Raw genomic sequence first — 27084 nt, 5'->3', positions numbered from 1 at the left:
GTGCTGTGTGCTTGTGTGTGGGTGGGTGAGGAGGGGGGTTGTATTTGTATTTAACCAAAGATCTTAGTTCAGACCAAAGATATTCTCTTGTTCTTTAGTTGTTGCAGCAGAGAACCACGAGGCTTATTTGTTCATGAATGAAATGATCAACATAGTAAAAATGAATAACTTGTATTTGAGTAATTTTTGGTGTTGCTGAAGTGGTGATGCTTAGTCCGTTAGTCAGTAGAGTCAGAAGGTTGTGGGTCTGGTTCCAGCTTTTTCTCTGCCACTTGATGATGTGCCTCTGAGCAAAGCACTTAAGCCCAAATACCAACTGATCTGTATGTAAATACCTGCATGTTTGAATGTGGCTGAGTGAATGTGGCATCAGTGCTTTGAGTGCTCGGTGTTAGTAGCACTACACAGGTTTTGAGAAGTTACAGCCTCATGAGCATCAAGTCAAACCTGCTATCCAGCCCAGATTCTTCAGCCTGAGGAGTTGTCACTGAATATCCCTCATCTAAGCTGCATTTGCTGGAATATCATGTAAGCTACATATTATGTTAATAAAATGCATTTGGTAAAACACAAACTCATTTTGTACTTTTAAATAAACTAGAGATAGTCTTCATGATACAATTTAAAAATAGATTGGAATTTAACTTGCTTAAGTTGCTGTTAGCTGTGAAACTTGCATTAATTATGTTCAGTAGTATTAACTAAAATCCACAAAGATTAAATCTATGCAAATTGCTACATCATTTTACTGATCCAAATCTAACAATTTATGTTGATTGTATATTGTTAAAGAAGGACTATCAAGAGAAAGTAAAATTGCTCAATTGATATCAGTCACTCATATATGATTTTTTAAAAATCTCCTACCATCCAGTGTTTTATCAATTTAGGGAACAGTTTCTAAGACATAATGTGTTTGTTTTGTACAGATGGAGTTCAGAATGAGCTGCAGTGATTACAATCACAGTTATACGATTGTTTTTATCACGTTTATTTGATATTTTGATTTACACAGACTGAAGTATAGATACAAATTATCATTTGATAAATTACCTACTGGTCTTCAGGTGCTTACCATAAAAAATATGTTACTTTGTTATCACTCTGCCCTGCACAGAGTTCTGGGAGCCTAACAAGCTCATAATTGCCAATTAATTAGTGAGGCTGTCTGCTCAGCTCATAAAGCTGCAGTCAGCTGCTAAACAGACATGCTGTCCACAACTGCAATCTGTAGTTTTAAAGTAACATTATATTTATAATGGTTCTGTTTGGACTTCCACATCCTGTGTTATAATCCAACCAAATAGTAGATTTAGTTTTTCTGATAAAAACTGTAAAGGCATGGGATCGTTTCTTTCATCAGTTAAACACATATGAACTTTTGAGTGACATTCCTTTCTTAATTTTAAATATGAGGTTTTCCCCCTTTCACATCTATGACAGTTTCATCTCTTATAAAGGTTTTTTCAGAAGACTTGGGTGTGTTTCAGAAGCGCATTTGTAAAGTCAGACATTAATGTTGGATGCATCTAAGAAATTCTGTTGGGTTGAGGTTAGGACTCTGAATAAGTCAGACAAGTTATTCCACACCAATATCACTTATCCATTCCTTCTTTGATTTTTCTATCTGGTGGACCATGAAGGGTCCACCAATTTCATCATCATAAAGTTGTGATGATGAAATTGTCTAAAATGCAATGGTTTCAGTAGCATTTGAGAATATCAACTTCATTTAGAGATTCTTCAGTGGTTTGGTACAGTTTAATGCAATTCATTTTATTTATGCTGTGGCAATTAATGTTTTGAGGCAGATTAAAACAACAAAAAGCAAAAATAACTAAATAAATAAGTAAGGCTGCAGAGGAGCGCAGTTGGTTGCTTGTATGACAGTTTTGGCTCTTATAAAGTGTTTTTTCAGAAAACTCGGATGTGTTTCCAGAAGCGCATTTGTAAACAAAGTTTGCATGTTCTCCCTGTGCATGGGTGGGTTCTCTCTGGGAACTCCGACTTCCTCCCACAGTCTAAAAACATGACTGTCAGATTAATTGGTCTTTCTAAATTCTCCCTAGGTGTGTGTTTGTCCTGTATGTCTCTGTGTTGCCCTGTGACAGACCGGCAACCTGTCCAGGGTGACCCCGCCTCTCACCCAGAACGTAGCTGGAGATAGACACCAGCACCTTCCAACCCAATTAGGGACAAAGGTGTTAGAAAATGAATGGACAGATAAATAAATAAATAAATAAATACATTCAAACCCGTCATACAGACAGATTCCAAGTCAATTACATATATTCCAATCAGTCCTATTTTTAAAAAAATGCAGTTAACTTCTTATTCAAATTGTTTTCTATCTAAGCAAAACCAGCAGATTAGATCAAGTTACTGACTTGCATCATTCACTCCATCTGCATGAACAATCCCTCATCCTGAGCATGTATTTTCAACACCCATAATTGGACTAGCTGCTCATCTGATAGTCTTAATAGACTCACACTGTATAAACTGTGAATAAAGTGACAATGCATGAGGAAATATTTATGATATATTAAGTTTTTCACAGGCGTTTGGCTTCTATCCTGCAGTAAACAAATGAAAAACTATAATTAGTAATCTTTAAACCTTTATTTCTTTCATGCTGCTTTGCTTTTCTGCATAATTAAGGTGTTTTGAATGAGGACTTTATTACACACAAATGTGTTTAACCCAGTAAAATATAATGTGTTTGTTTGTACAGATTACAGAAGTCAACCGAGCTGGGAGACTGGTGTTGCCTCCATGATGCAAAACAGTGAGTGCATTCTTGAATTTATATTTCTATATGGATGTTATCATTGCCCAGCTTTAGCCCAGGCAGCCTTATTCTTCTAGGAGGACTGTGCCTAAATGTTAGTCAAATTGCATAAGTGTCTTTAATTTGTTCAGATTACATGTATGTTTCAACCTAAACTACATCCAGTACATAGGAAAATGTATCTATTATTATTATATTTGTATTTGTTCTTGATAAGCCCCAAGTTCTGGGTCTTCTATACTGCTTTAAGCATGAATTGCCATTGCTATAATGTACTGCTATTGCCTTTGTCTTACACCTCTCAGTTGAATGTCAGACTGATTATTCCTAATTTAAGTAGGTCAACCTCAGCACAGGGGAATCAGAAAAGCTAGATTCTCCTGTGGAATATCTGAACCTCAACTCCCCAGCCCATCAATTCACTTGCTAATATCTTAAGTGGATAAAATCTAATTTACTTTAGTACAGTTGGTAGATTGGACTGCTGTTCATAAGCTGTTTATTGTCTCAAAGAGTATGAAAGAGAGAAATAAAGTTAATAAAAATAATCAAAGTAAATAAATAAATAATGGGAATCTGTCTCAACATATTAATCAGGAGTGATGAGGAAGGTGAACACTTTTGCAAGGCACTGTATGGTGTAACATGATTAGCTGCCTTTAATGTTCTTTGTGATATAAACACATCCAAAACGCAAACATGAGCCAAACCTGGGATGAGATGATAGAGCCAAGTTTGTTAATCTGCTATAGTCCTGCTGCTTGGTCTTTTTAAAAATGTTTTGTTCAGGTTTTTATAAAAGTTAAACTCTGCACTTGATCTGACTTGGTGACATTCTATGAGTTTTGCTACACAGAACCTCTCCATGGGAGGTTCTGTGTAGTGGATTTGATGGGAACTCACATTTTTCTTATGGGACAATCTAAAAATCAGCTCTGATGATAATCGAGAAAAAATTGTTGGTGACAGCTTACATCCTGAGTAATATTAATGATAAACAACAGATTAGATTAAAATGTGAGTTTGAGTCTGTCAGTACCAAACAGATACATAAATATCTCACTATTTCTCACTTTTCTCTTAATTTGTGCACATTGATATTATTACTTATCATTACTGAAAAAAGGCTGAAATTAGTTTAGAATACTAAATCAAATTCAGTTGTCTGGGCATTGGTATTTGCTTTTTGGATGTTTGCTGTTTACAGATTTTTTGTGGATTTTATGAATAAATAAAATTTTGAGTCTAAGTTTCAATCACTTATAGAATCAGGACATTTGCATGTTCTAAAGTTGAACAAAATAAATAGGTTGAAACACTGCTATAACTAGCTTTAATAACGAAATAAGCTGATCACCGGATGGGAGTCTTTCTATTAGTCGCCAGCCTAGCAAAAACTAAGGGTTAGATAGAACTTATGAGTTTTGGCTTTCTTTTCTAATACAAACAAATAACTATCACAGTCTGGATACATAAGAAATCAGTATTTAAAGTGGTGGAAGGTACAGCTAAAATTATGTTTTCCTGACATTAATGAAACAGTTACCTGTCTGCGTTGCCATGGAGGATCTGGACCGTTGTTTCAGTCGGCTCTGTTGACAACAACAGAATCCTGTTACAGTGGGAGTTAATTGAAGTCAGGTGCAGTGTGAATGAGTTGATTTGAAGGGAAAGCCTGAGCTTTTCCCAGGGGCCTGCCTGCTTTGTGTGTGTGAGTGTTTGTGTTTCACAGAGGATTGGGGCCAAATTGACTCCATATGTCTTTCTATTAATTAAATGTCAATAGAGGAGAGCCCCAGTGTGTTTCTCAGAAATGACACCATGATTAACATTTCTACAGTTGAACTGCTGTGTGTTGAAAGTAGTTGCACTGCTGGCCTTTCAACACACAAGAGATATAAGACAGCTTGACAGAAAATTAAAAAAATATTCATAGTCACAACAGCTACCACAATAGATATCACTGTTCCTATAATTGAATTGTGGAAGACATAATTGGTACAATATTAAAGTTTGTAGGATTATAAACCTTATTTTTTAGCAGCATTTAAAAGGATCTAAGTAAGGGTGGTTGTTGTCTGTCATTGATCATTTGTCTGACTGCTTTACTTTTGGTCAGTTTGGATGAAGAGAATCTGTAACTATCCAACTGTCACTGTCACAGCCTCCCAGTTGGATTTAGGGCTGGACATTGACTGGGCATTTTGAATACCTGACATGCTTTGTCACTCTGGTCTTATGTTCAAGGTTGGCTTCTTGCTGATATGTAAACCTTTACCCAGTCAAATCCCTGGAAATCCAAACGTTGCCCTGTATTGACCCTAGCTCCATCCATCTGACCAGCTTCTCTTTGCCTCCTGAAGATATTATCCCCGCCTCATGGTATTGCCCTCAGCATGTTTCACAATTAACATGATGCCGGCTCCACCCCCATGCAGAAATAGAACAAACAACTGACAGACAAACAAACAGTGTTATAATGGTAGAGGTAGTGTAAGTCAAAGTGATACACAATACCTTTTTGAGGAATTTTTACCTTATCAGCCAACTAAATTTTTATCTTATCAGTCTTTGTCTCACCCAACTGAGACATAGACAACAGGCAGAAAAATTCTCCAACAAGTCCTACATCAGACCTGTAATATTATTTGCTAGAAACAAAGTTATCAAAATTAAAGCCCAAATCTTGTGCAGCCAATTGCCTTCATGCAGGTGAACATGTGATAGTTGCTGTTGATCACAGTCTCATCCAACTGAATGTGAGTTGATTCATCTCTTGGATTATTCCAGACTACGTTTGGGTTTTGGAAATATAATAAATTGTATTCCACCCTCTAAATGCTCTGGGTAATGGTTGTTGAGATTGCATGTTCCGCAATGACAAGTTTTGTCCATGACTAGCTATGATTTTCTTCAAAATCTGTACGAATGCAGTACATTCTCAATGACAAATCCCAGTAATGTTGTCAGAGGTTCAATTCCTCCAACTAAGGGGTGTGTACTTTGGGACAAATTGCAACCGCTGATTGGTCAGTTGCTGACAAATCCCTGATAATAATTGACAGGTGGTGTCATGTTGATTGAGATGGTGGACTCAAGTTAATATGATATACATCTTCCCACATGAGATTGCCGTGAAAACTCATGCTGTGTTGGGAGGTGGGTAACAAGCATTCCTGACTGTTTAACTATTTATCCCATTCAGTCATCCAAGTTTAATTTCCACAACAAATCATAGTTTTTGTAGTCTTTAACTTGTGCCACAATAATGATTGGTTTTGTTAGTGAACCCAACTTCTCATGCAGTCCTTCTTATTGTGGTTACATCTTAATACATAGTTGGAAAGGTGTTTATAAAACAAGTTTTAAATTAAATATATACATCTTCTTTCAGCTGCATGTTGTACAAGCTGGTACATGTGTCTTATTCTTACATGTACCTGATTTTATGCCTATGTGAGATGAATGTCTTTTTTTTTTTGTTTAGTGAAATTTGGTTAGTGTTGCATAGTTATATTGTATATTACTAAAGTAGTACCACAACCTCGAGAATTTCAACAGCACTCCACCCACTCAAAGCTTCTCTTCAAACTTCAAACCTAACTGAAGAGCAGTGTTGTATAAAATACTGAAATCTCAGAGTCTAGTAAAAGTATAGGTACCTCTCCAAAATATGACTTTGGTAAAAGTTCAAGCCACTGACTGAAATGTTACTTGAGTTAAAGTCTTAAAGTATCTGAAATGTCTTGTACTTAAGTATGAAAATTACTGTAAAAATGGATGTACTCAAGTATTGTAATGAAAAGTATAAGTATAAAGTAAAACAAAGCAAATGCAGTTTGAATGACATTTTTTATATTTTGGTAAACTTGTCAAATACACTTAAAATAATGTACACAACTTAGTGCAGGCAAAATTAAACCTGCTAATAGATATATACCTGCAGGCATCATTTAGTTAAGAAAATTAGGTGCTTTACCTAAACCACAAGGTTAACTTTATCTGCTTTATAACTGAACCGACTTCTTAGTGTACCCTCCAGGACAGAAAATACAAAGTTTTTACGTTTTCCCTTAAGTTTTCCCTTTAAGTAAGGTCAGTGCTGAAAATGAGACAAATAAATAGTCAGTACAAAAAATGTGGCCAACATGAAGAAAAAAAAGCTGTTACGATTACTTCACAAACTATAGGTGCACACAACTGGTCATTATGCAAAAGAAAAAAAAAGAATTGGGAGGGAAATCCAGCTTATTTGGTGTCTGAAGAGGGAGAGCTTTTTTGTTAACTTGGTGTTTAATGGAAAAAGCGAAACACGTGTATCCTATTGGTGGTGATGAACAAGCCCAGGCAAGCAGGCTACTGACTTTGTTGCAGTCAATCAGTAGGTGGGGTCAAAACACTTGCGTTTCTCTCTCTTGCTTTTTTGTAACTGTGAAGGGGTTCTCTTATGACTTGGGCACAACCCACAAAAAAAAAAAAAAAAAAAAAAAAAGACTTCCCAAGGCCGGAGATCACTTCAGTAAATTTTTTTCTCTATTCAGTGAAGTAAAAGTGAAAGTGATCAAAAATTTTCATACTTGAGGAAAGTATGAAGTACTCCAAAATATACTTAAGTAAAGTAGTGAAGTATTTTTACTTCGTTACTATACAACACTGCTGAACAGATAGGGCTTTCTGTCGCTGCACGTCTATGGAATGCCCTCCATGACACACTGAGGGAACCACAATCCACTTACTGTTTTAAAAATAGGCCTTAACACATTTCTTTTCTGCAAAATTTCAGGTTCATTTCTTAGGCATTAGTTTTAATCTCTTAATTAATTTATTATTATTATTATTATTATTATTATTATTATTATTATTATTATTATTACTATTATCAATTACGCTTGTTTGCTTTGTTTTTGGTTTTGCCCTTTAATATCCAAAGATTTAAAGGACATTGTAAATAAAATCTATTATTATTATTATCATTACTATTATTATTATTATTATTAGTAGTAGTACTAGTAGTATTGTTGTTGTTGTTGTTATTATTAATACTATTAGTGTAATAACTTGGCCTTATGGTGACTCAAATAAAATGTTGTATTACTATGTAATGTGTCTATGAAGTATATTCAGTGTCTGTCATACTCATTGACTGCAGTGTTCCTACTCTCTGGAGCCAGCATCTTACCTACTGAACCACTTCCGTCCCTTTTTGGTTTGCATGTGTACTGGACTGCATCCAAATCAGACTGTCCTCTCTGGTTGTGTGTGCGTGCGCTGGTGGGTGTGTGTATGTGTACTTTGACTGTATGATTTAGTAATTCATTGCTGAGAGGTTTATCAATCTGCAATATGTTTCCTTCCACTGAGCTCATAAAAGCAACAGACAATGGATTCAGTGAAAATCTACTTAGCTTAACAGTGTCACAGCACTATGTGCCCCTGCTGAGACATAGCACTTTTACGCTTTATCAACACAATGTTCAAAGGTTTTTTCTAGCTTTTTTGAGCAAACACAAATGAACAGGAACAAATTAAATGATCGCATAAAAGATTTTGTTGAGTTGAGTCACAGATAAGAGGCCTAAATGACATAGCTGCTCTGCACCACTCTGTGGTTGATTGTCTGTCGTAATCCTTTTCACAGCTTTAGAGCATTCCATTTTCTTGAATGTGATCATCACCTCTGCCTGCTCTCTGCCTCTACTGTCAGTCTCTGTGATTTTGGCTCTGATCCGCACAGCATGTACCTGGATCCTGACTACTGCCTCACAGATTTTGGATCAGTTCTGTCCATCTGTTGTTGACCTGGGCTATTTCTATTGAGTACCAATCAGTGTTGGATTGTGGACCCCTGCCATTTTCCTGGTGTGGTGTCACAAGAAGATCAGTGTGTGTGCTTTGACTTACCCCACTGCTATAGTTTTCTCACCCCTTGATATCATAATTTCTTAGTTATTCCCTCCTTGTAGTTAAGTGTCAAAATCCTCAATGAGCCCCGGAAAACATTTTATATCAAGCACTAATGTGAGATATGCAAGATAAGCTCTAATGCAAAGTTACATTCCCAAGAATACATCTTTGCTGTGGTCTTTCATGCTCAGTTTCTTTTCCTTGCCTTTCACTTTGCCTGTCTCCTTCCTATTTGCTCTACAAAGCCAGAACAGCGAGTCGGGGAGACGCTGCCAATCACCACACAGGACAGTTCTGCCAAAACCCCAAAATCCATATAGGAACCCTTTAGCTGATGGGTTCTTACAAGGTGTAAATGAAGTAGTGTTGTGCTAGTAAGACTCAAGCTAAAATTTAGAGGGTATAAATTCTGCCAAGCAATAATTTGATGGAATTTTTCTTTGGAAAGACAGTTATACAGGATTAGGGAATGGAGAACACATTTTCCTAAAAACAAACAAAAATGTCCCACTGATCATGTTGTATGTCTCCCAAGCACATACAAAAAGAAGTGTGTCTGTAGCATATTTCAGTAACTGGATAATAGATTTATATTAAAATAATTGTGATTTAATAATTTGTGGTAGGCATAATGTATCGAGCTTCTTAACAAACTGGATGCATAGATTTTAAAATGTAAAATCTAAGCACACAGACTATTTTCTCCACATTCACCTTTATTTCCTTGTTAATAAAATGGCATGTTTTCCCTACTTCCTTTATTTCTTTCCTTTTAATTTTATTTCTGTGTGTTTGTGTGTGAAGGTCACAGTGGAGTAAACCAGCTTGGAGGTGTGTTTGTAAATGGAAGGCCTTTACCTGACTCTACAAGGCAGAAGATAGTGGAGCTTGCTCATAGTGGGGCTCGGCCATGTGACATATCCAGAATACTACAGGTATGCAGAACTACTTAGAGGATAACATAACTTGTGAACAAAATTAAGTGCCAACTTTTGTTTTCAGGTCTGGGATTCAGAATATTTTTGGCACCTTACATGCAATTTTTCATAAGTTCTCGTTAAAGTAGATCCCTACACCTGCGATGTTTTAATGGATTTACAATAATGCTCTTAGTATATACCTGTGATTGTAGGTAACAACATTGATTTTCAGTTTTTGCTGCCTTTCAGTAGCATAGATGGATATGCTCCCCTAGGTAAATGCTGCTAAAGGATAAAATCTGATTACCATTTGAATATTTGGAGTGGCTCCAGCTGATAGCAGCGTGAACTCCATTCTAAATAATGCAGCTAATACATTTTTGACCAATGAAAGACCATTGAACTTCTACCTGATGATAGCGGGTTAGGTGATAAATGTGGAATAAAATGTTGTCAGAGCGAACATTGTAAATTACAGTCACTTTCAATACATTAGAATATTTGTTCAGATGAGACATACTTGCGAGATAAATAAAATATAACAAACTTTAAGCAGGTATTATATATGTTATATATATTATATAAATGTGTTTTACTGGTTTGTTGTAATCTTCTAATTTTAAATTTCACATATTCACCCAATATCCCAATAAATACGCACACAGACTTAACAGGATTTAATGTTTCAACAAGACGCTCTTCATTTTTACTCTGTAGGCCAATATTAAATTCACTTCATGCTGCGTCATCATCATACCTGGTGAGATAGCAAGCAGAAAAAGGACATGTAAGCTTCAAGGCATTCTCAGTTGGGCTGAAAATGTGACATCAGAAGACTGTTGGTCACTGATTGGCTAAGGGGGTAAAGTCCCTGGTTTTGTCACAAAAGTGACTCTTGCACTCTCCTGTACTTCTCTGCATGGCTCCCTTTCAAGGTTTTCAGACTTTTTGAGTTAGATTAAGAAAAGTCCCAGACTGAGCAGACTGTTCAACATGGCGTCCATGTCTCCACTGATGTGTTTGTGTCAGTCTGCTCTTCAGACTGTGGGGCTGCTCACTATATGACAACATCATCCACTAGAACTGTTACTCATTTGTAACGTGAAAGGACAATATAGTTTTCTTATTAATCTATAAAACTTTTACACAAATAAGATTCCCCTGGTGAATTAAAAGGTGTTTTATACAAGCACATTTTGCTGTGAATACAGCTGCATTTCTTTTGACGGATTGCATTTCTTTTGACAGGTCATAACGTTCATTCAAAATGAACGTTATGACCTTCATCCAAACTTCCAAATAGAAAAGTAATCCTGCTCATCACACTGAACATGTCACCACTATGGTGAAACATAATGGTAGCAACATCGTGCTGTGGGGATCCATCCATCCAGGCTGCAGGAGAGCTTTTGTCTATCTTCATTGTGACAGGCAGGGTACACCCTGGACTGGCCACAGTCCCATCACAGGGCAACTCAGAGAAAAATAGGAGAAACAACACCCTCACACCTAATGTTTAAAAAGATCAAGTAATCTAACAAGTATGTTTTTTGGACAGTGCGAAGAAGATGGAGTCCCTTGAGAGAACCCGCACATTTAAGGGGAGAACATACAAACTTCATGCAGAAAGATCCCAGAAATCCACAGCAAGAAGATCTTTCTTACTGCCAGCCAACCGTGCAGCCAGCTTTGCCTTTGTGCAAGCCATTTCTTCTCTTTGTGTACATGAATACCAATAAAGTAGTTTCTTATTGTAACAAAATTGTTGCTTGAGAATGTAATGCCTTGTGAATAACACATTGAGTAATGTTTTACTCAAAAACAGTGAGAAGATGGATTTTTGGAGTAAAGTAGGACATCTAATTGACAGCTCTGCTCTGACGTTGTTTCTTTCCACTTCATAAGAGTTTCTTTTACAAAGATATGAACTAACAAGCAAATCTCGATTTCCTTCTCTTTCCAGGAAGTATCCACTGACTGATTTATTGAATGGCAAATGCCACCTTCACTTTTACATCTGGCAGATGCCTTTTCACATATAAACCACTTGAGCTTGAAAGTTAATTTTGTTTAACTTTAAAATCTAGAATAAATCTGGAGTTAGAACTGACTCCTGGAACTGAACAATCACAAAGGAACGACAAAGACAGGAATGCATGGTTTCGTCCTGGATAGGCACTTTATCTCAATTGCCTGTGAGGCAAGCTCATGGATTCCTTTAGCAGCTTCACAGAAATCTAAAGTGGGATTCTCTGTTCTACATAAAGAAGCAGCCTAAAAGCTATTCCATGTTGTAGAAACAGAACATTATTTACCCAATGCAAAGAGCAACTGTTTGATCAAAGATGTTTGCTGTCTGTTTGTCCAGGTGTCTAATGGCTGTGTGAGTAAGATCCTGGGTCGGTATTACGAGACGGGCTCAATCCGTCCTCGGGCCATAGGAGGGAGTAAACCCAGGGTGGCAACTCCCGAGGTGGTGGGAAAGATCGCACAGTACAAAAGAGAGTGTCCATCCATTTTTGCCTGGGAGATTAGAGACCGACTACTGGCAGAGGGAGTCTGCACCAATGACAATATACCCAGTGTAAGATCACTTATGTCAATGAGAGCTTAGTCTGTCAACTGGCTTGATGTTAGAACACTGGTATAGTTCAACATGTTAGTTCAAGGCACTTTACAAAATAAATCACACATACATTTCAGTTGATCCTCATTATTATAAAACAGTGCTTCAAGTTCAGTTTATTATTCATACAGGTTAAAAAGTCTTCAATCTAAGACATTTTTTTTCAACTCTCGTTCTCAAGGTCAGGTGCCCTGCTTATGTTAGATGTTTACATTTAACACAAGAGCTTGGACTTGATAAAATATGATGTACAAGAAGATCGAGCTCTTGCATTTAAATGTTGGCCTCATCAAAACACCTCAGAATTAAATTTTGCCTTTACTGGTTTCTTTTGCTTGTAAAATATGGATAAATATACTATCTTCATGTGTCGTACACATACTGGAATTTTATCCATTATGTGGATAAAATTAAGATACTGGATGTAAATTTTATACACATTTTACACAAGCATACAATCAGATGCTATACTGGTTGTATAGCATCTTCTGCACAAGTCGGGTAATCACCTGCATAGAAGTCAAGTGTCTAGCAGAGAGGAAATGCCTAAAACATACCGAGCAGTGGTCCCTGAGGAGCAGATCTAACAAATGCTGATGTAAGGAAACCCAGCATTTTGGACTGAGTCACTGGCTTGCAGCATTCATTCCTCGTGGACTGAGGAAATGCTGCAATCTTCCCTTGCTACTGTCCACATGGCAATGGAAGACAGTGTTGTCTTGGTATCAATTCATTAGCAGATCTACTAGAGCAGCTTCAGATGGAAATTGTAAGGTCCCCTTTCAAAGAACCACTTTTGCTCAAAGTGCTCTGTCCATGAAAGGATCTGCAGTTTGGAACTCAAACTGTTGATTTAAAGTCCGTAACCAGTTTAATTGCCTACCTGATCAACAAGACCATCGCTTGACACCCTTGTCCTTTTATATATCTGTCCCATTCAGAGTTCACACTTGAGTTTTTTGTTCACCATCATTTTGACTGACAGCATTAAAAAAATTGGTCATATTCTAATTTTACCCATCAAATTATAATCATATAAACATAGGCTATTCAGCTGCATTTTATGTGGTTTAGTTAATAGTCACCTAGTTGAACTGAGAATCCAGATTCCATCACATATAAACCAGATTGAATCATCAAACTTTTTTCTCTGGGACAATAACCATTGATTGTGGCTCCAATAACTTATAATAAACGAAATTAAATGACTCCACTTATATTACCAGCACTTCACCGGATGGGGTCTGAAACAGCCTCAGGACAGCGCTATTCTCTTTAGTTTTCTCTGGTCTGTATGTAATGAAGACTTAAATTAAACGCATCATTTCAACCAAAGTTTTTAAATGCATTTCTGAACCAGACGCGCTCCAGAGCGCGTCCGGTCCATAACTCTTCGACACGCTGTCAGCTCCCGGTCAGCAAGATGGATGCATTTGGTTCAGTGTCCATGAGATGGTATTCAGAAATAATTTTTTTATTAATTGATTTTAGTTTCCTCTGCGATGAACACTTTGCATTAAGTCTATAATACCTGTCTGTGTGCTCCAGTCATGGGTGTTAATTATAACCTGTCAAATGACCGATGGGTTTCAAATTTTTCTGTCGTTTAAAAAAATAACCACTCAAATGCAAAAAATATTTTGTTAATGTGACCTGAGCAGCGCCACGAAAGATTGATATTGGCAAGAACTAAGACACGTCTCCTGACTCTGATTGTTTGTTTTTAGTTGGTGGTGGGAGTAGCCAAAGGAGCTTGACTTTTCACAGATTATATCTCATACTACTCTCACGACAGTGAGTTTTGACAATATGTAAAATAATTTTGTTATAAACGTTACATACTGCAGTTTTACCACCAACCTGACATTTTTTAAGAAAAAAAAACTACAGTATATATATTTTTTATATGACTTTATGTTTATGCTCAGGTTTCATCAATAAATCGAGTGCTCAGGAACTTGGCCACTGACAAGCATCCAATGGGGACAGAGGCCCCTGAAGGAATGTTTGACAAACTGAAGATACAGGGCCCTTGGGGCGGACGCTCAGGGTGGTACACTGGGACCACAATACTGAACACAGGTAAGACATTTGTTAATACGCTGCCCACACAAAGTAAAAAAAAAAACAAAAAAATCTCATTTAGAAATTTTTTGAATAATGAATAATAATACTAATACTAAATAATACTAAATGTTTAGATGTGAATGTCTGAAAATTAGGTGTCACATTGTGTATCATCTCCAAGTTTGTGAAAGCTACTCTGGGGCGTGCTGTGGTGGTGCAGGGGTTAGCACGCCCCACGTTTGAAGGCCTCAGTCCTCGATGCGGACATCCCGGGTTCGATCCTGGCGACCTTTGCCGCATGTCTTCCCCCCTCTCCTTGTCCTGTCTGCCTACAGTCAAAAATACGAGCCACTAGCACCACAAAAACTCTTCGGAGAAAAAAAAAAAAAAAAAGCTACTCATGCCTATTTTGCTAATGGCAGAGAAACAACTTACCATTCCAGGAAAACTGTTTATCTGTTCTCATTGGTGGCTATACTAACTAGCCTGAGCTTTCATGGCAGGCTTTTTGTCAGAAAGAAGCTATAGCACAGCTGAGAGCAAAGGGGCTGGAGAGAGCAGCTCCTATATGATGGTAATTGACAGCTCTAAGACCCTCCTCCTGGCTTTAATTGGTGTGCTGTTCAGATGACAGCAGGTCCTTAGAACCTCATAAACACAATACATTCATTCAACTTCCACTGAGAGCAGTGTAGCAAATGGTGTTGATCTTCAATTTGCAATGACAGATATTCAGCCTAGTTATGCATGAGTTAAAATACGCTTGTTGTAGATTTCAGTCAGATCATGTGGCTGATGGCTCCTTTTGCTATGTGAGGTAGGCTCATGTGCTTCTGCTCCTCCTCCATCACCCAGGGACTTAAGAGTGAAACAAAGCTACGCTACCTCCCCATCAGCCAACAACATGTTTGTGCACGTGTTTGTGTGAGTGTTTAGGTCTGTGTGTGTGTCCAGGAGGGAGAGGGGCATCTGCTCTCATTATCATCTCCTTCTGCATCACCGACTATGACACTTAGCAATAGCTTTATTCTGTTTTGCAGCTCCTGTCTGTTGGGATAATGAATAATTAGGCTAGCAATACAAAAAACATAAGTCCCGGAGGGAGCTGCAGTCAAGCTTGTCTTCTCACAGATTCCATATTGGGGATCTCTACTCTGATGTGGATTTTAGCTCATGCTAATTTATATTTCTGGGTTGGAGTAATGAATGATATAGTGTTTTCTTATGAACTCACCAGCCTCCAGATTAGTTATTTGAGCCAAAGATCAAACAAGATGTTGGAAACGTTCCTCTGAGATTTTCTGCTATATCTACATAACAGCATAATGATCAGTAGATTTCTTGTTCAACTACAAGCACTCTGTTGGACTCAGCCCTAACTGAGCAACAGCCAGTCTGCATTTAACACAACGTGATAAAACAAGTTATGCTACCAAATTGACATTAGTGACTCATTAATGACCCAAACATTTTACATACAGTGGATAAATGACGAGAGAAAATGGCCCAGAGATCATTGGCTCTCAATGAGATATGAATCCCTCTAAATAAGACAAACATATACATGGTGAGCAATGGGAACAGATTAGGGTTTTTCTAAAATGTAAGTTTTTATTTTGAAAAATTCAAAAAAGTTTTGTTCCGAATTGCATGAATGGAATTTCTGGGAGGATAATGAATTTTACTAAACATCCCAGTGACTCTTGCTCAAAAACATTTAGTGTGAACAGGACATCTTCCTCAAACATCACCAACTGTCAAATGGAGACAGACACATGCCGCTAAGATTATTAAACTCTTGGAGGTTTGACAAAATTAATAAAAAAGTAGCTTAACTTACTGTAAGTTCATCTTTCACAAAGTCACACATTTAAAAACATAAAACTCACTCAATCTATTTGACTTAAAGAGTAAAAGATAGTATACACAACTTAATGTGGAGTAGCATATAAATAAATCTGAATTGCCTTGCAAGAAATGTGTTCTATATGTGCTTTTCGATTGCCTACCGGTCTGCGTGTCGGTGTATGAATGTGTGTGCGAATGGGTGAATGTGACTCTAGTGTAAAGCGCTTTGAGTGGTCAAAATGACTACTCAGTCCATTTACCATTCAGTCCATTTATTCATCTAAATACATGGCATGTGAAAATTATGTATTTGACGTGAGATTGATTAAATGTTCAATCTAGTGCATTTACATTTTAGTCATACTTTGTAACATATCAAATCTTATTGAACATCTTTGTTTCTAAAAAGTAAAGCAAGGTGCATGTCCCTTTTTGGCAAAACTGTGAACATGATGTTTTATTTAAATAATTTTTTTTAAAAGCTGCGTTTTTAAATAAACATTTTAGTTTAAAATGTAGTATCCTGTATCTTACCACATCTGACTAGAGCACAGTTTATCTCACATTTTTCTATTTTACTGATTGACTACCCAACCATAAGCTAAATTTTTATCTGTCTTCTTCCATTCTTTCCTCCCTGCTTTTTTTGGTGCAGACTGCCCTCAGACAGACGGAGCGGAAAACAACATTTCAATCAGTTCCAACGGTGACGACTCAGATGAGACTCAGATGAGGCTTCAGTTGAAGAGAAAGCTGCAGAGAAACAGAACATCCTTTACCCAGGACCAGATAGAAGCACTAGAGAAAGGTATTTGGGGATGTTTACTAAAAGCTAAATTTCTTTAAAACATCCTTCAGAAATTACCTCAAATTTGAGATATCAGCTAGGTTTCTGTTCTTATTTGTTCATGTAAACAATATTGAAAAAATAGCGTTTACTCCAATACCATATTGGTATAGAGGTATTTCTCTTCCAATATGCTGTCATACCGATGATGAGAAACTGACTCAACTTTTGTAAGTTTGCTGTAAGTGAGATCAGATCATTTGGAGTCTCACCTGATTCAGCTTTCCTCAACAGTGTATTTAGCCACAGCTTAAGACACATTTTTGGTTTGTTTGAAAAAACTAAATTAATCTATTTTGAAAGTCTTTCAAAAAATAAATGTAAATAGTCAATTTATGTTTCATAACCATAAAGCTTTTACATTTTATGTCAGACTGTTAGTCTTGCAGCAGCTTGAAAGGCAGCTCTCTGCCTTTCAAGTCTCCAATAAGCTAATGAAGAGAATCGGTACAGGCAGCTATCTCAGCCTGAACAGAACAGAACTATTCGTTTCTAATACTGAAATCATCTGTAACAATGACCATAGCTACATTAGTGATATGCTCACAGTGACATCGATCTTACCAATAATAACTTCACTTCATTCCAAAAATCTCAACTAAATCTCTGTTTCCATTAAAATCTTATTAATGAAGTGAAAAATGTTCGGGACTTTGCTTTTGTGCACCTAAGTTTACATTTTTATTCATTTCAGAATCTCATAGAGCGGGTTGTTTTTATGATTAGACCCTGAAGTTGTCAGACAGCATATAGTTTGAGATTTAAAACTAATTTCCATAGTTTCTTTTGAAATATGTTTTTTTTAAACATATGATTTTATTTTCTGGTTGTAGAATTTGAAAGGACTCACTATCCAGATGTGTTTGCACGTGAACGACTTGCCAATAAAATCGATCTTCCTGAGGCAAGAATTCAGGTAAGCTGCAGAAGTTGGAGCTTCATTTAATCTTCTCTCCACACTTGGTCAACAAGCATGTTCACACAGACAAGTAGAGGAGTCATCTAAGAAACAGTTTGCCTGTATAAAAATGAATAATAAGATTCACAAGTGTTGACCTTAAATATTTGTCAAATCTTTATTGAATTTTGAGGTAGACGACATTTTCATTGCTCTGATTTCAGATGTAAAACCTGAGATTCTCTGACAAAAGATGGATGGCTGAGTCAGAGCTTTTACAACAAACTGCAACAAAACAAAGCATAGTTAGACTGTTCTTTTCTCTCAAACAAGGTACAGTGAAAAAGGAGTGTTCAACCTATCTTACATGATACCTAATGCATATGCAGTTTTGGCCTTATGCAGTCATGTAAGATAATCTCTCAGTCTGCTCTATGTTGCCCTGCAGTGGACAGACATCAAAGGGAAAACACAGAAACACTAACAACCCTGCAACAGGGAAAACAAGAAGTCCCATGACTTCCAGGAATCTAATTTCAAAAGACTTTTAGCAACTTTCTCAAAGAAAACAACTTGGTCATTTTGCTCTTCCAAAATAATCAGAAGAATTTTTTCCTGGTGCTTTTTTGTCTGAAAAAAAACCCATTGATTTGTGTTGTGAGTACACCTTTGGCAGAAATGCATTTCATAATTGAAAAATAGAAACTTGTGAAGATACTTGTTAAAAATGAGCACACAAGCAAACATAGAAAATAACAATAACCTGTTACCGTAAGTATATTTTAATCAGTTCATTTAGTCCATTTTAGTACAGAAAAAAGAATTTATATATTTTTTTCATAGTAGCATCAACATTTTTACCATAGATATTTTAGAACAATTTGGATTTTTTTCTGTCTTTAAGCACAATTCACTTTCATTCTGAATCATTTCCTTCAGACGCTGTAACGTGAACTGCTGTTCCTTTGGCATCGGTTTACTGATAGACTCTCAGTCATAACTGAATAGAATCAACTCTAGGTCCTTATTCCAGGTTTTTTCATTTCATAGCACAAAGATACAAACAGAGGGTCTCTTCTGGCTTCAGAGTTTTGTATAAATGGGGTTGGATGTTAATCATGGTGAACTAGTCTAATTCTTGTTCAATTCCTATTTTTTTGTACTGTGTAGGTTTGGTTTTCAAACAGACGTGCAAAGTGGAGAAGAGAGGAGAAGTTAAGGAATCAACGTCGGCAGGTCTTGAACTCCTCCAGCCATATTCCCATCAACAGCAGTTTTAGCAGCAGTGCTTACTCATCTCCAGCTCAGCCTTCAGCACCAGGTACCAAATGAGACAAACAGTTCATCACAGCAAACACTCTACTGTTTGCTGTGAATACTAAACTGACACCAACCACAACAAGAGCAAAGTGATTCATTTCTGGTTTATCCAACAGAATTTAGTTACTCAGTTCTTGTCTAAAGAACAATTGATCTGCCAGTGAAGGAAGCATTGCTATTAATAAAAACTGTTCATTAAAACTATTTATTAACAACAATTACTAACAACATTGTCTGCTTTGTGCTGTTTTGTTTTACATAATTCCAGGAAATTAACTCAATTTAACGGTGAAATGTATTATTATCATTATTATTTTTTATTGAGTCAAGGAGAGATCTACTTTAGAAAACTCTTTAACAATTTCATCTCTGATAAAGAGGAAGGCAGCCTCGTAAAGAGGACTGCAAACAGACCACTAAATCCTCTCCACTCAAATTCTGGAGGACAGAGTTCAGTCCATGAGTGTAGATCCATGGGATTTCCACTGGTTGTAGGTTATCTTGAAGGTTGAAAGTGTCTTTCTGCATTGAGGATGCCTCTATTGATGAGAAGAGTGGAAGACGCTATCAACTCATTGTTCCTTCCAGATGCAGTCACCTTATTATGATCAGCATAGCATTATCTGCATCTTCTTCACAAAGTCGGCCTTCTATCACCTGAAGAACATCTCCAGGATTAGAGGACTAATGTCTCAGCCAGATCTAGAGAAACTCATCCATGCGTTTATCTTTAGTCGCATTGATTATTGCAACAGCGTCTTCACAGGTCTGTCCAACAAATCAATCAAACAGCTGCAGTTGATCCAGAACGCTGCTGATCCAGAATGCTGCTGCTCACATTCTCACTAAAACCAGGAAGATAGAGACATAACAGCAGTTTTAAAGTCCCTCCACTGGCTCCCTGTAGCTCAAAGAATAGATTTTAAAATACTGTTGTTAGTTTACAAATCATTGAACGGTTTAATACCACAATACATCAAAGATCTGCTGTTATTGTATCAACCTTCCAGATCTCTCAGTGTCTTCTGGTTCTGGTCTGCTCTGCATCCCCAGAACCAGAACCAAAAGAGGAGAAACAGCTTTCAGCATCTATGCACCAAAAATTTGGAACAAACTTCCAGAAAACTGTGAAACAGCGGAAACCCTGACTTCTTTTAAATCGCAACTAAAAACACACCTGTTTAGAATTGTATTTGAAATGTAATATATAACAATGTATTGTCTATTGTATGTTGCATGACTTTGTGTTCTTGTGTTTATGATGTAAAGCACTTTGAAATGCCTTGCTGCTGAAATGTGTTATACAAATAAAATTTGATTTGATTTTGATTTGAATCTTCCAAATCCAGTTTACAGAAACTTGTTTCCAGCAGACAATGCAAATACATTTATTGCTACTTCTTAAATTGCTTGGCTGCCATAGTGAATGTTTAGGCTGGGGTAAGTGAGGAAGCAAAACTTCACTGTGACTTCAATCCATCTGAAGTGTGTTAGAAAAAGAACGGTAGGCTTTTCAGAAGTATATTACATGGTCAACATGACATAAAAAGTAATTTTTAAATAGATAATTTATTTCTTTTTTATTATTGTTATTGTGAAATTAGTCTTTATTATGCAGACAAAACACTTGATCCTTCAGATGAATGACATATTACTGCAAGTGTTTAGGTAACCTTGCAGGTTAACTCCATCAAATCTGTTTTTTCTTTTAATTGCTAAGAAGCAATTAAGCTCTAAGTACTAAGTCTGTACTTAAGTAAACACACATAGGAAAACTGAAATAACATCATAAATGTAATTCTAATTAAAAGCAACTAAAGTTTTTCCTCTCCTTTCTTTAATTTTATGCTGATGCAGTCTAATTTTGGAGCCATATTATTTTTGCTTGTCCTCTTATCCAGGCTTGTCACTCAATCTCTTTGTTTGACTCTTTCTGTCTAGTGACATTTTCTTCAGGATCCATAATAGGAAGATCGGATCCAGTTCTGTCCAATACATATGGCCTAACAATGCCAAGCTTCAGCATGGCCGCCAGCCTGCCCATGCAAGTAAGATTATCACATATTGTATATATCATACCAGAAGAACACCATATATGTGTGATGATAATCACTGGACTATGTTTTGCTTCTTACAAAGATTCATAAATCTTTGTGATATTACCATATGGGTAAAGGTAAATCTGTGGCAGAGAGGGCGCCAGAAGATCACGGAAAAGAAAACATTGTTCAGTGAAATCCATTGTTCACTGGGCCCTCGCTTTTCTTAGGGCCATTGTTTTTTTTTTATTGTTGTTGTTGTTTTGTCAGATATTAGATATTAAAGTAGATACAAGTAGTGAATGAATGGATAATAATAACATTTCATTTTCAAGGATTTACTAGCAAACTGGTATAAATGTGATCTGATGTACTAGACCTCCACTTTTAAATCTCTTTTAAGTGTTTGGAGATGATCAGAGTGCTCACTGGAGAAAACATGCAGACCGATCTGCACAGGAGAGTTTTGAATGGCAACTCCAATCCAAGAGTATAGGGATGTGTGCCAAATTTGAAATTTTCTGTAAAAAAACAACAACAAAAAAAAACTGTAATAAAGTATTAAGTATTTGTCTAAGTACATCATCTTGGCATTCAGTTCCCCAGCTTTAATGCAGAATGTTCTATTTCCAGGCTTCAAACCAGACCTCTTATTCCTGCATGCTGCCCAACAGTCCCTCTGTAAATGGCCGCAGTTATCAGACGTATACTCCTCCACATATGCAGCAACACATCACCAGCCAGTCAGTGACGTCCTCCACAACATCTTCAACAGGTAGGAACCACCACAGCTCTTAAGTCTGCCTTTGAGCAAGAAGTTAGTATAATTATTACCTCCTCTTCACTGCCTGTCTTGAAAGCACAGTATGCATACATACTACTGAAAGGAAAATAAATCATGTGGTTTTCATGTTTTATAAGATTTTATTTATTAGAACAACAACCTTATCATCAGAGTGTGAAGTTACAAAAGGACTCCCAGTGAACATATTTTTGCTAAACATACATGCAGTCAACACCAAATAGATGTGTATACATCCAGGCTAAAACTGATACATAGTTGGTCTAAAAATAAACTTTATTCAATGGGTTTTAGTTGTTGATTTGAAGCATAAATGTAAAATTGTTTTAGCCAAGATTGTCATGCACAAAAGCTATGATAGTAGAAAGAGCTATTCTCAAACTCAGAACATCTAAGTAAGTGCAAATAATGCATTGCATCAGAGGGCTGGTTAACAAAAGTAGGATTATGAAATCCAGGATAAGGGACAAATCCAGGTTGACATAACACCATCAGTTTATCCGTTTCACAAAGACCAAATCAGGCTCACATGCAGCTTCGTCAAGCCAGGCTAAATTAATCTAGGAATGCGCGTCCACTGATTTCTTCAGCAGACCATGAGGTCAATCACAGATTCACTGATGCTACGCTAGAGTAATTGCATACGCCAGAAAGGCACATTAGTCAACAATACAGATGGCCAAGGCTGCTATCAAAGAAATCTGTTTTCCCTTCACCGCAGTAGAAGCACAGGCTTATCACCTCCATGACAGGCTGCACTGATGCAGTAATTCATGCAAAACGAGCCCAGACCTGGGACTAGGTGACTAGAAACAAACATACTTTTTAGAAGTCTGACATTCCTGTTTAAGATATGCTTTTTATATTGATTTTACTTGATATAAAAAAATTTTGAGGCAGGATTTTGGGTTTGCAGCATCTGTCAGCCACAATCATCAAAGTTACAAGCAATAAAGTCTTGAAATATTTCACTCTGTGTAAGAATCTGTTTAAAGCAGTGGTCTCAAACCCCAGTCCTTCTGCGCCGGTGACCTGTAACCTTTACATGTGTCTCTGCTTCAGGACACCTGGTTCACTAGCAGAGCTCTCTAACCTTAATCCTGGACTGGACCTTTCTTCATCTAAAAGACGCAGGTCCTCAAAGAATGGAGCTTGAGACCATTCCTTTAATGTATGAGCTACACTTTTTGAAATCAGTGACCAAAAATATTCAACTTTATAATGTTGATTTTAAAAAATAAATAAATAAATAAATATCCAGTAACACTTTACTTGATGGGGTGTGAATAAAACTGATATGACAGTGTCATAAACATGACATAACACCTGTCATGAACATGGAGTCTATATGAATATTTATGACTGTTGTGATAAAGTGTCATTCGGTAAATCATGACACTATTAATACAAAGTTGACATTATTCAAAATGTCTTTATGACAACTTGACATTAACCAAGAAATTATGATCTATCATAAATTTGTTGTAAAAGTATTACCGATTAAACTTTAAAAATTATGTAGGTAAGAGATAGTACTAATGGCACTGTAATGACAATGACATCATCATAACTGTTGCTTCTTGTTTCACTTGACTTGAGGCAAGAGTTAATATTAATGACTGTTAATATAGCATTTGGCACTGAAATAACACTTAATGACATCGTCATACCTGGTGCTTCTTAATCCACTTGATGTAAGAGGAATTTTTAATGACTGTTTTTAAAGCTTAATGAAATCGTGTTCTGCTTTATTTCAGGAAGGGAGAAATAATTACTATTTGTTAACGTTTTTGATAGTGTAATAGCACTTAATGACAGTATTATGACTATTATTATGACATATTTATGACATATTATTATTATTAGTTTATGTCAAGTTGTTATAAAAAGACATTTTGAATAATGCCAACTTTCTATTAAAAGTGTCATGATTTACCAAATGACACTTTGTGATGAAAGTCATAAATATCTATGAAGACTTACTCATGTTCATGACAGGTGTTATGTCATGTGTATTCAGACGCCGTCAAGCAATGTGTTACCAAATATCCTACATGATATCAAGTTGTGAAAAAGAAAATCATTAAATTCATGAATGTTTCTTTAAGATTATTTTGAAAGTTACATTAGATCACAATCCACCATTTGCTAGTTTTTTTATAAAATGTTTATTCTTTTTTTAGGTCTGATTTCTCCTGGCATCTCAGTTCCAGTCCAAGTTCCTGGAAGTGAAGCAGAAATGTCTCAGTACTGGCCACGCCTGCAGTGACGTCATGGCCACCTGTGGTGGCTTCAGGAACAGGACTTTGGATTCGTTGGTATGAGAGAGGTCAATCACTGTCAGACTGACTATCAGAGCCAAACTGCTGCTGCTGAGGGCTGGCTGAAGCTCAGCAAATGCAAAAAGACAAAGTCTCCTTTGGTTGCGTTCCAGAAAATCCTCTGACTCTGAATGTTCTTAAAAACGGACAGAATTTGGAGCCTGTTATACAACAGAAAATGTTGTGTTATTTCTGGTGTATCAGGAAGGTGGGAAATATTTTACCTCTAATGCCATTTGATAATCTTTACATGCTACTTAATTTGTGGCGAGTGTCTCTGCCTGGATAAAAATACCTTAATGAAACTGAAAGTGTACTGTCTGCTGTGTTTTGTTTTTTCTTTAACAGACTCCAAAAAGCCTTGACCTCAGACATGTACAGGACTTTAAAATAAGGATTCTTGTAATACATGTTTGGTATTGTAAACCATGACATATTTGTGAACAAGCATGATTCAGATTTGAAAGCGTCGGTGTCCAAAAGATGTAAATTGGTTTCTAATTTCAAGTGTGAAAATGTTTGTCTTAAGAGTTCTGACAGGGTTTCCACAATAAAACTGTAAGAACTGCATTGGTGTGTATAGGTTTATATATGATGGGCAAATCTGCCACAGCTAAATATGTGCAAGCCAGAATTTAGCATCTTTTTAAGTTTTAAGACCCAAAGACACATTTCCTTTTAAATTAGAGCCAGGAAGGATAGCTTTACATTCTCCAGGACTGAAGCTGTTTGTCACATAGATTTAAAAGAAATCACTGTCAAAGGCTAAAGGATTGTGTTAAATATAAATAAAAAGTATGGAACTGAGCTGCTGCCATGCTGCTTTTTACAAAAAATTAAAACAATTTTAAATTCCTAGGAAGGTTGCACAAGCCACGAGATGGTATTCAGACTCTTCTACTGAGCTGGCTTTATATTTGTGCAAATTATTTCCGCAATCAAATAAAATGCCCAAAATATGTTGAAAATAATATTGTTACTATTTCTAAGTTTAAAATTAAACTTTATGATTGGAGTGTGTTCTAACAGATAGCGTCTACCATGCAAAGGTTAACGAGGAGAACTGAAATTAACTCTGTGCAGAAGATCTGTCTTCAAGAGAAATTTCCTGCTCAGTTCAGCTGCTGTTCAGGTTTTCAGAGTGGGGAGAAATCATACTCTCACATGTATGAAACCGCTGGGTTTGAATGGGTTAAGTTAAAATAATGGGATGTAAATATGATCCATAATTAACAGATGGCTCTTTTCATTCTGACAATACATCATAAAGTGCCATATATATTTATGTAAGCTACATGTTTTAATGGGATGTGACACTCCACCCCCTTTTTGTTATTTGCAGCATTAACTAAAAACATCTAATCACTTACTGATTACAAAACTTAACTTTGAAATTTGTGACAGAAGAAAGAAGAATGTTGAATGTGCCAAATTCTCTCATTGTCATGGTCATTGTTCCTTCTACCATCAGCATCATTGTCTGCCTCATCCCCTGTATCAGTTCCTTTATTTTTATCATTATCATCCTCTCCTGCAGCATCATACTCACCATTCTCCTTTACATGTCGTCCAGCCTGAGCATGCCTGGAGCCCGAGCCATGACATCTTGTTTCCAGTTTCTCTGACAGACCAGGGACCAGGAAGTGTCCATCCCTGTCCCACACTGCAGTTACTGTGCTCTTCACAGGTTCACTTCTCCACAGGCCCCAGAAATTTAAGAGTTTACATCACCATCCTTCTGGTCTGCTATGGGGGCTTTGTAGCATCTGGCTCGATATTTCAATGTCCTGTGTGGGTCCCAGCAATGTCCTGGATGACATGCAGATCTGTGTGTTTCAGGGGACTCCTGGTCAAAATCTCAAGGCATTTTCCATTCACTTCCACTGTGGTTTCAATTCCAACCTCCAGAGTTTCAATGACCTCCAGTTCAGGCTCTGTGGATTCATGGGACAACCTTCAGGTCTCCCATCCAAATTCCGTTTCATTCCGTTTCTCAACAACAATTCCTCAACAACTCATCGAAGAAGTTACAGAAGAACCCAGAACAGGATGCAAAACACAGCTGTTTCAGCTGATTCACGCATGCTAACTATAAATAAATAGGATCATTTGGACTTGATGAAGCACTGTACAAACGACAGGTCGTTTACCATACTGAGGCTTGTCTTCCACTGTAGTAAGAGAGTTGTTCTTTTCACTACAAACGTGCTCAGTATAAGAGAGTTTCAGGGAAGTCGGTGATGTGATGCAGCTGAGTGCATTCATTGCAATAAAACATAAGCAGTTTAGCATAATAAGGCTAACAAGAATACAACTAGAACAGAAATGTCATACTTTCACCAGGAACGAGGCACGTGTTCAGAGACAAGCAGCTGGTACTCCGTGTCTGAACATCTTGTCATACTTTAAATGTTGCACATAGATTTAATATAATGCAAATTCATTTGGAGGTATTTTCAGTGTTAAAAAAATATCTTTGTCTCATTGAATCTTTCAGCTTGTCATTTTTTTTCTCCCAGCGGGCAGCGGGTGGCATTGAAATGAGAGTGGGGTCAATCTCTCCTCATTTCCCTAACAAAAGCCTGAAAAAAGAAGAGAAAAAGAGGAGCTGATGGCTGACACAGACAGAAAAGGGAAGGCTTCCAAGACAGATAACCTGATTCTTCACTTTGAGAAGTTTCATTTTTTTACGTCTGACACA

At 36.9% G+C, this 27084-nt stretch overlaps 1 protein-coding gene across 2 annotated transcripts in view; it reads left to right on the top strand.

Annotated features, from left to right (window-relative positions):
- The window catches only part of LOC129355823 (paired box protein Pax-6-like), a 28438-nt gene extending 3266 nt beyond the window's left edge, over positions 1-25172 (top strand). Inside the window, exons 2-11 of one of the 2 annotated variants that reach the window (XM_055025436.1) lie at positions 2735-2788; positions 9500-9630; positions 11984-12199; positions 14170-14323; positions 16812-16964; positions 17837-17919; positions 19072-19222; positions 21163-21269; positions 21894-22035; positions 24246-25172. In XM_055025436.1, coding sequence (XP_054881411.1) covers positions 2735-2788; positions 9500-9630; positions 11984-12199; positions 14170-14323; positions 16812-16964; positions 17837-17919; positions 19072-19222; positions 21163-21269; positions 21894-22035; positions 24246-24331 — 1277 coding nt within the window. In that variant the 3' untranslated portion in view covers positions 24332-25172. The remainder of the gene's footprint in view (positions 1-2734; positions 2789-9499; positions 9631-11983; positions 12200-14169; positions 14324-16811; positions 16965-17836; positions 17920-19071; positions 19223-21162; positions 21270-21893; positions 22036-24245) is intronic. The other variant, XM_055025437.1, reaches the window with a different exon arrangement.
- Positions 25173-27084: the final 1912 nt, after the last annotated feature.

Source organism: Poeciliopsis prolifica, unplaced genomic scaffold (genome assembly GCF_027474105.1).
Source record: "Poeciliopsis prolifica strain line A6 unplaced genomic scaffold, Auburn_PproV2 SCAFFOLD147, whole genome shotgun sequence".
Classification (NCBI taxonomy): Eukaryota; Metazoa; Chordata; class Actinopteri; order Cyprinodontiformes; family Poeciliidae; genus Poeciliopsis; species Poeciliopsis prolifica.
This window is presented reverse-complemented; position numbering and strand designations above follow the sequence as displayed.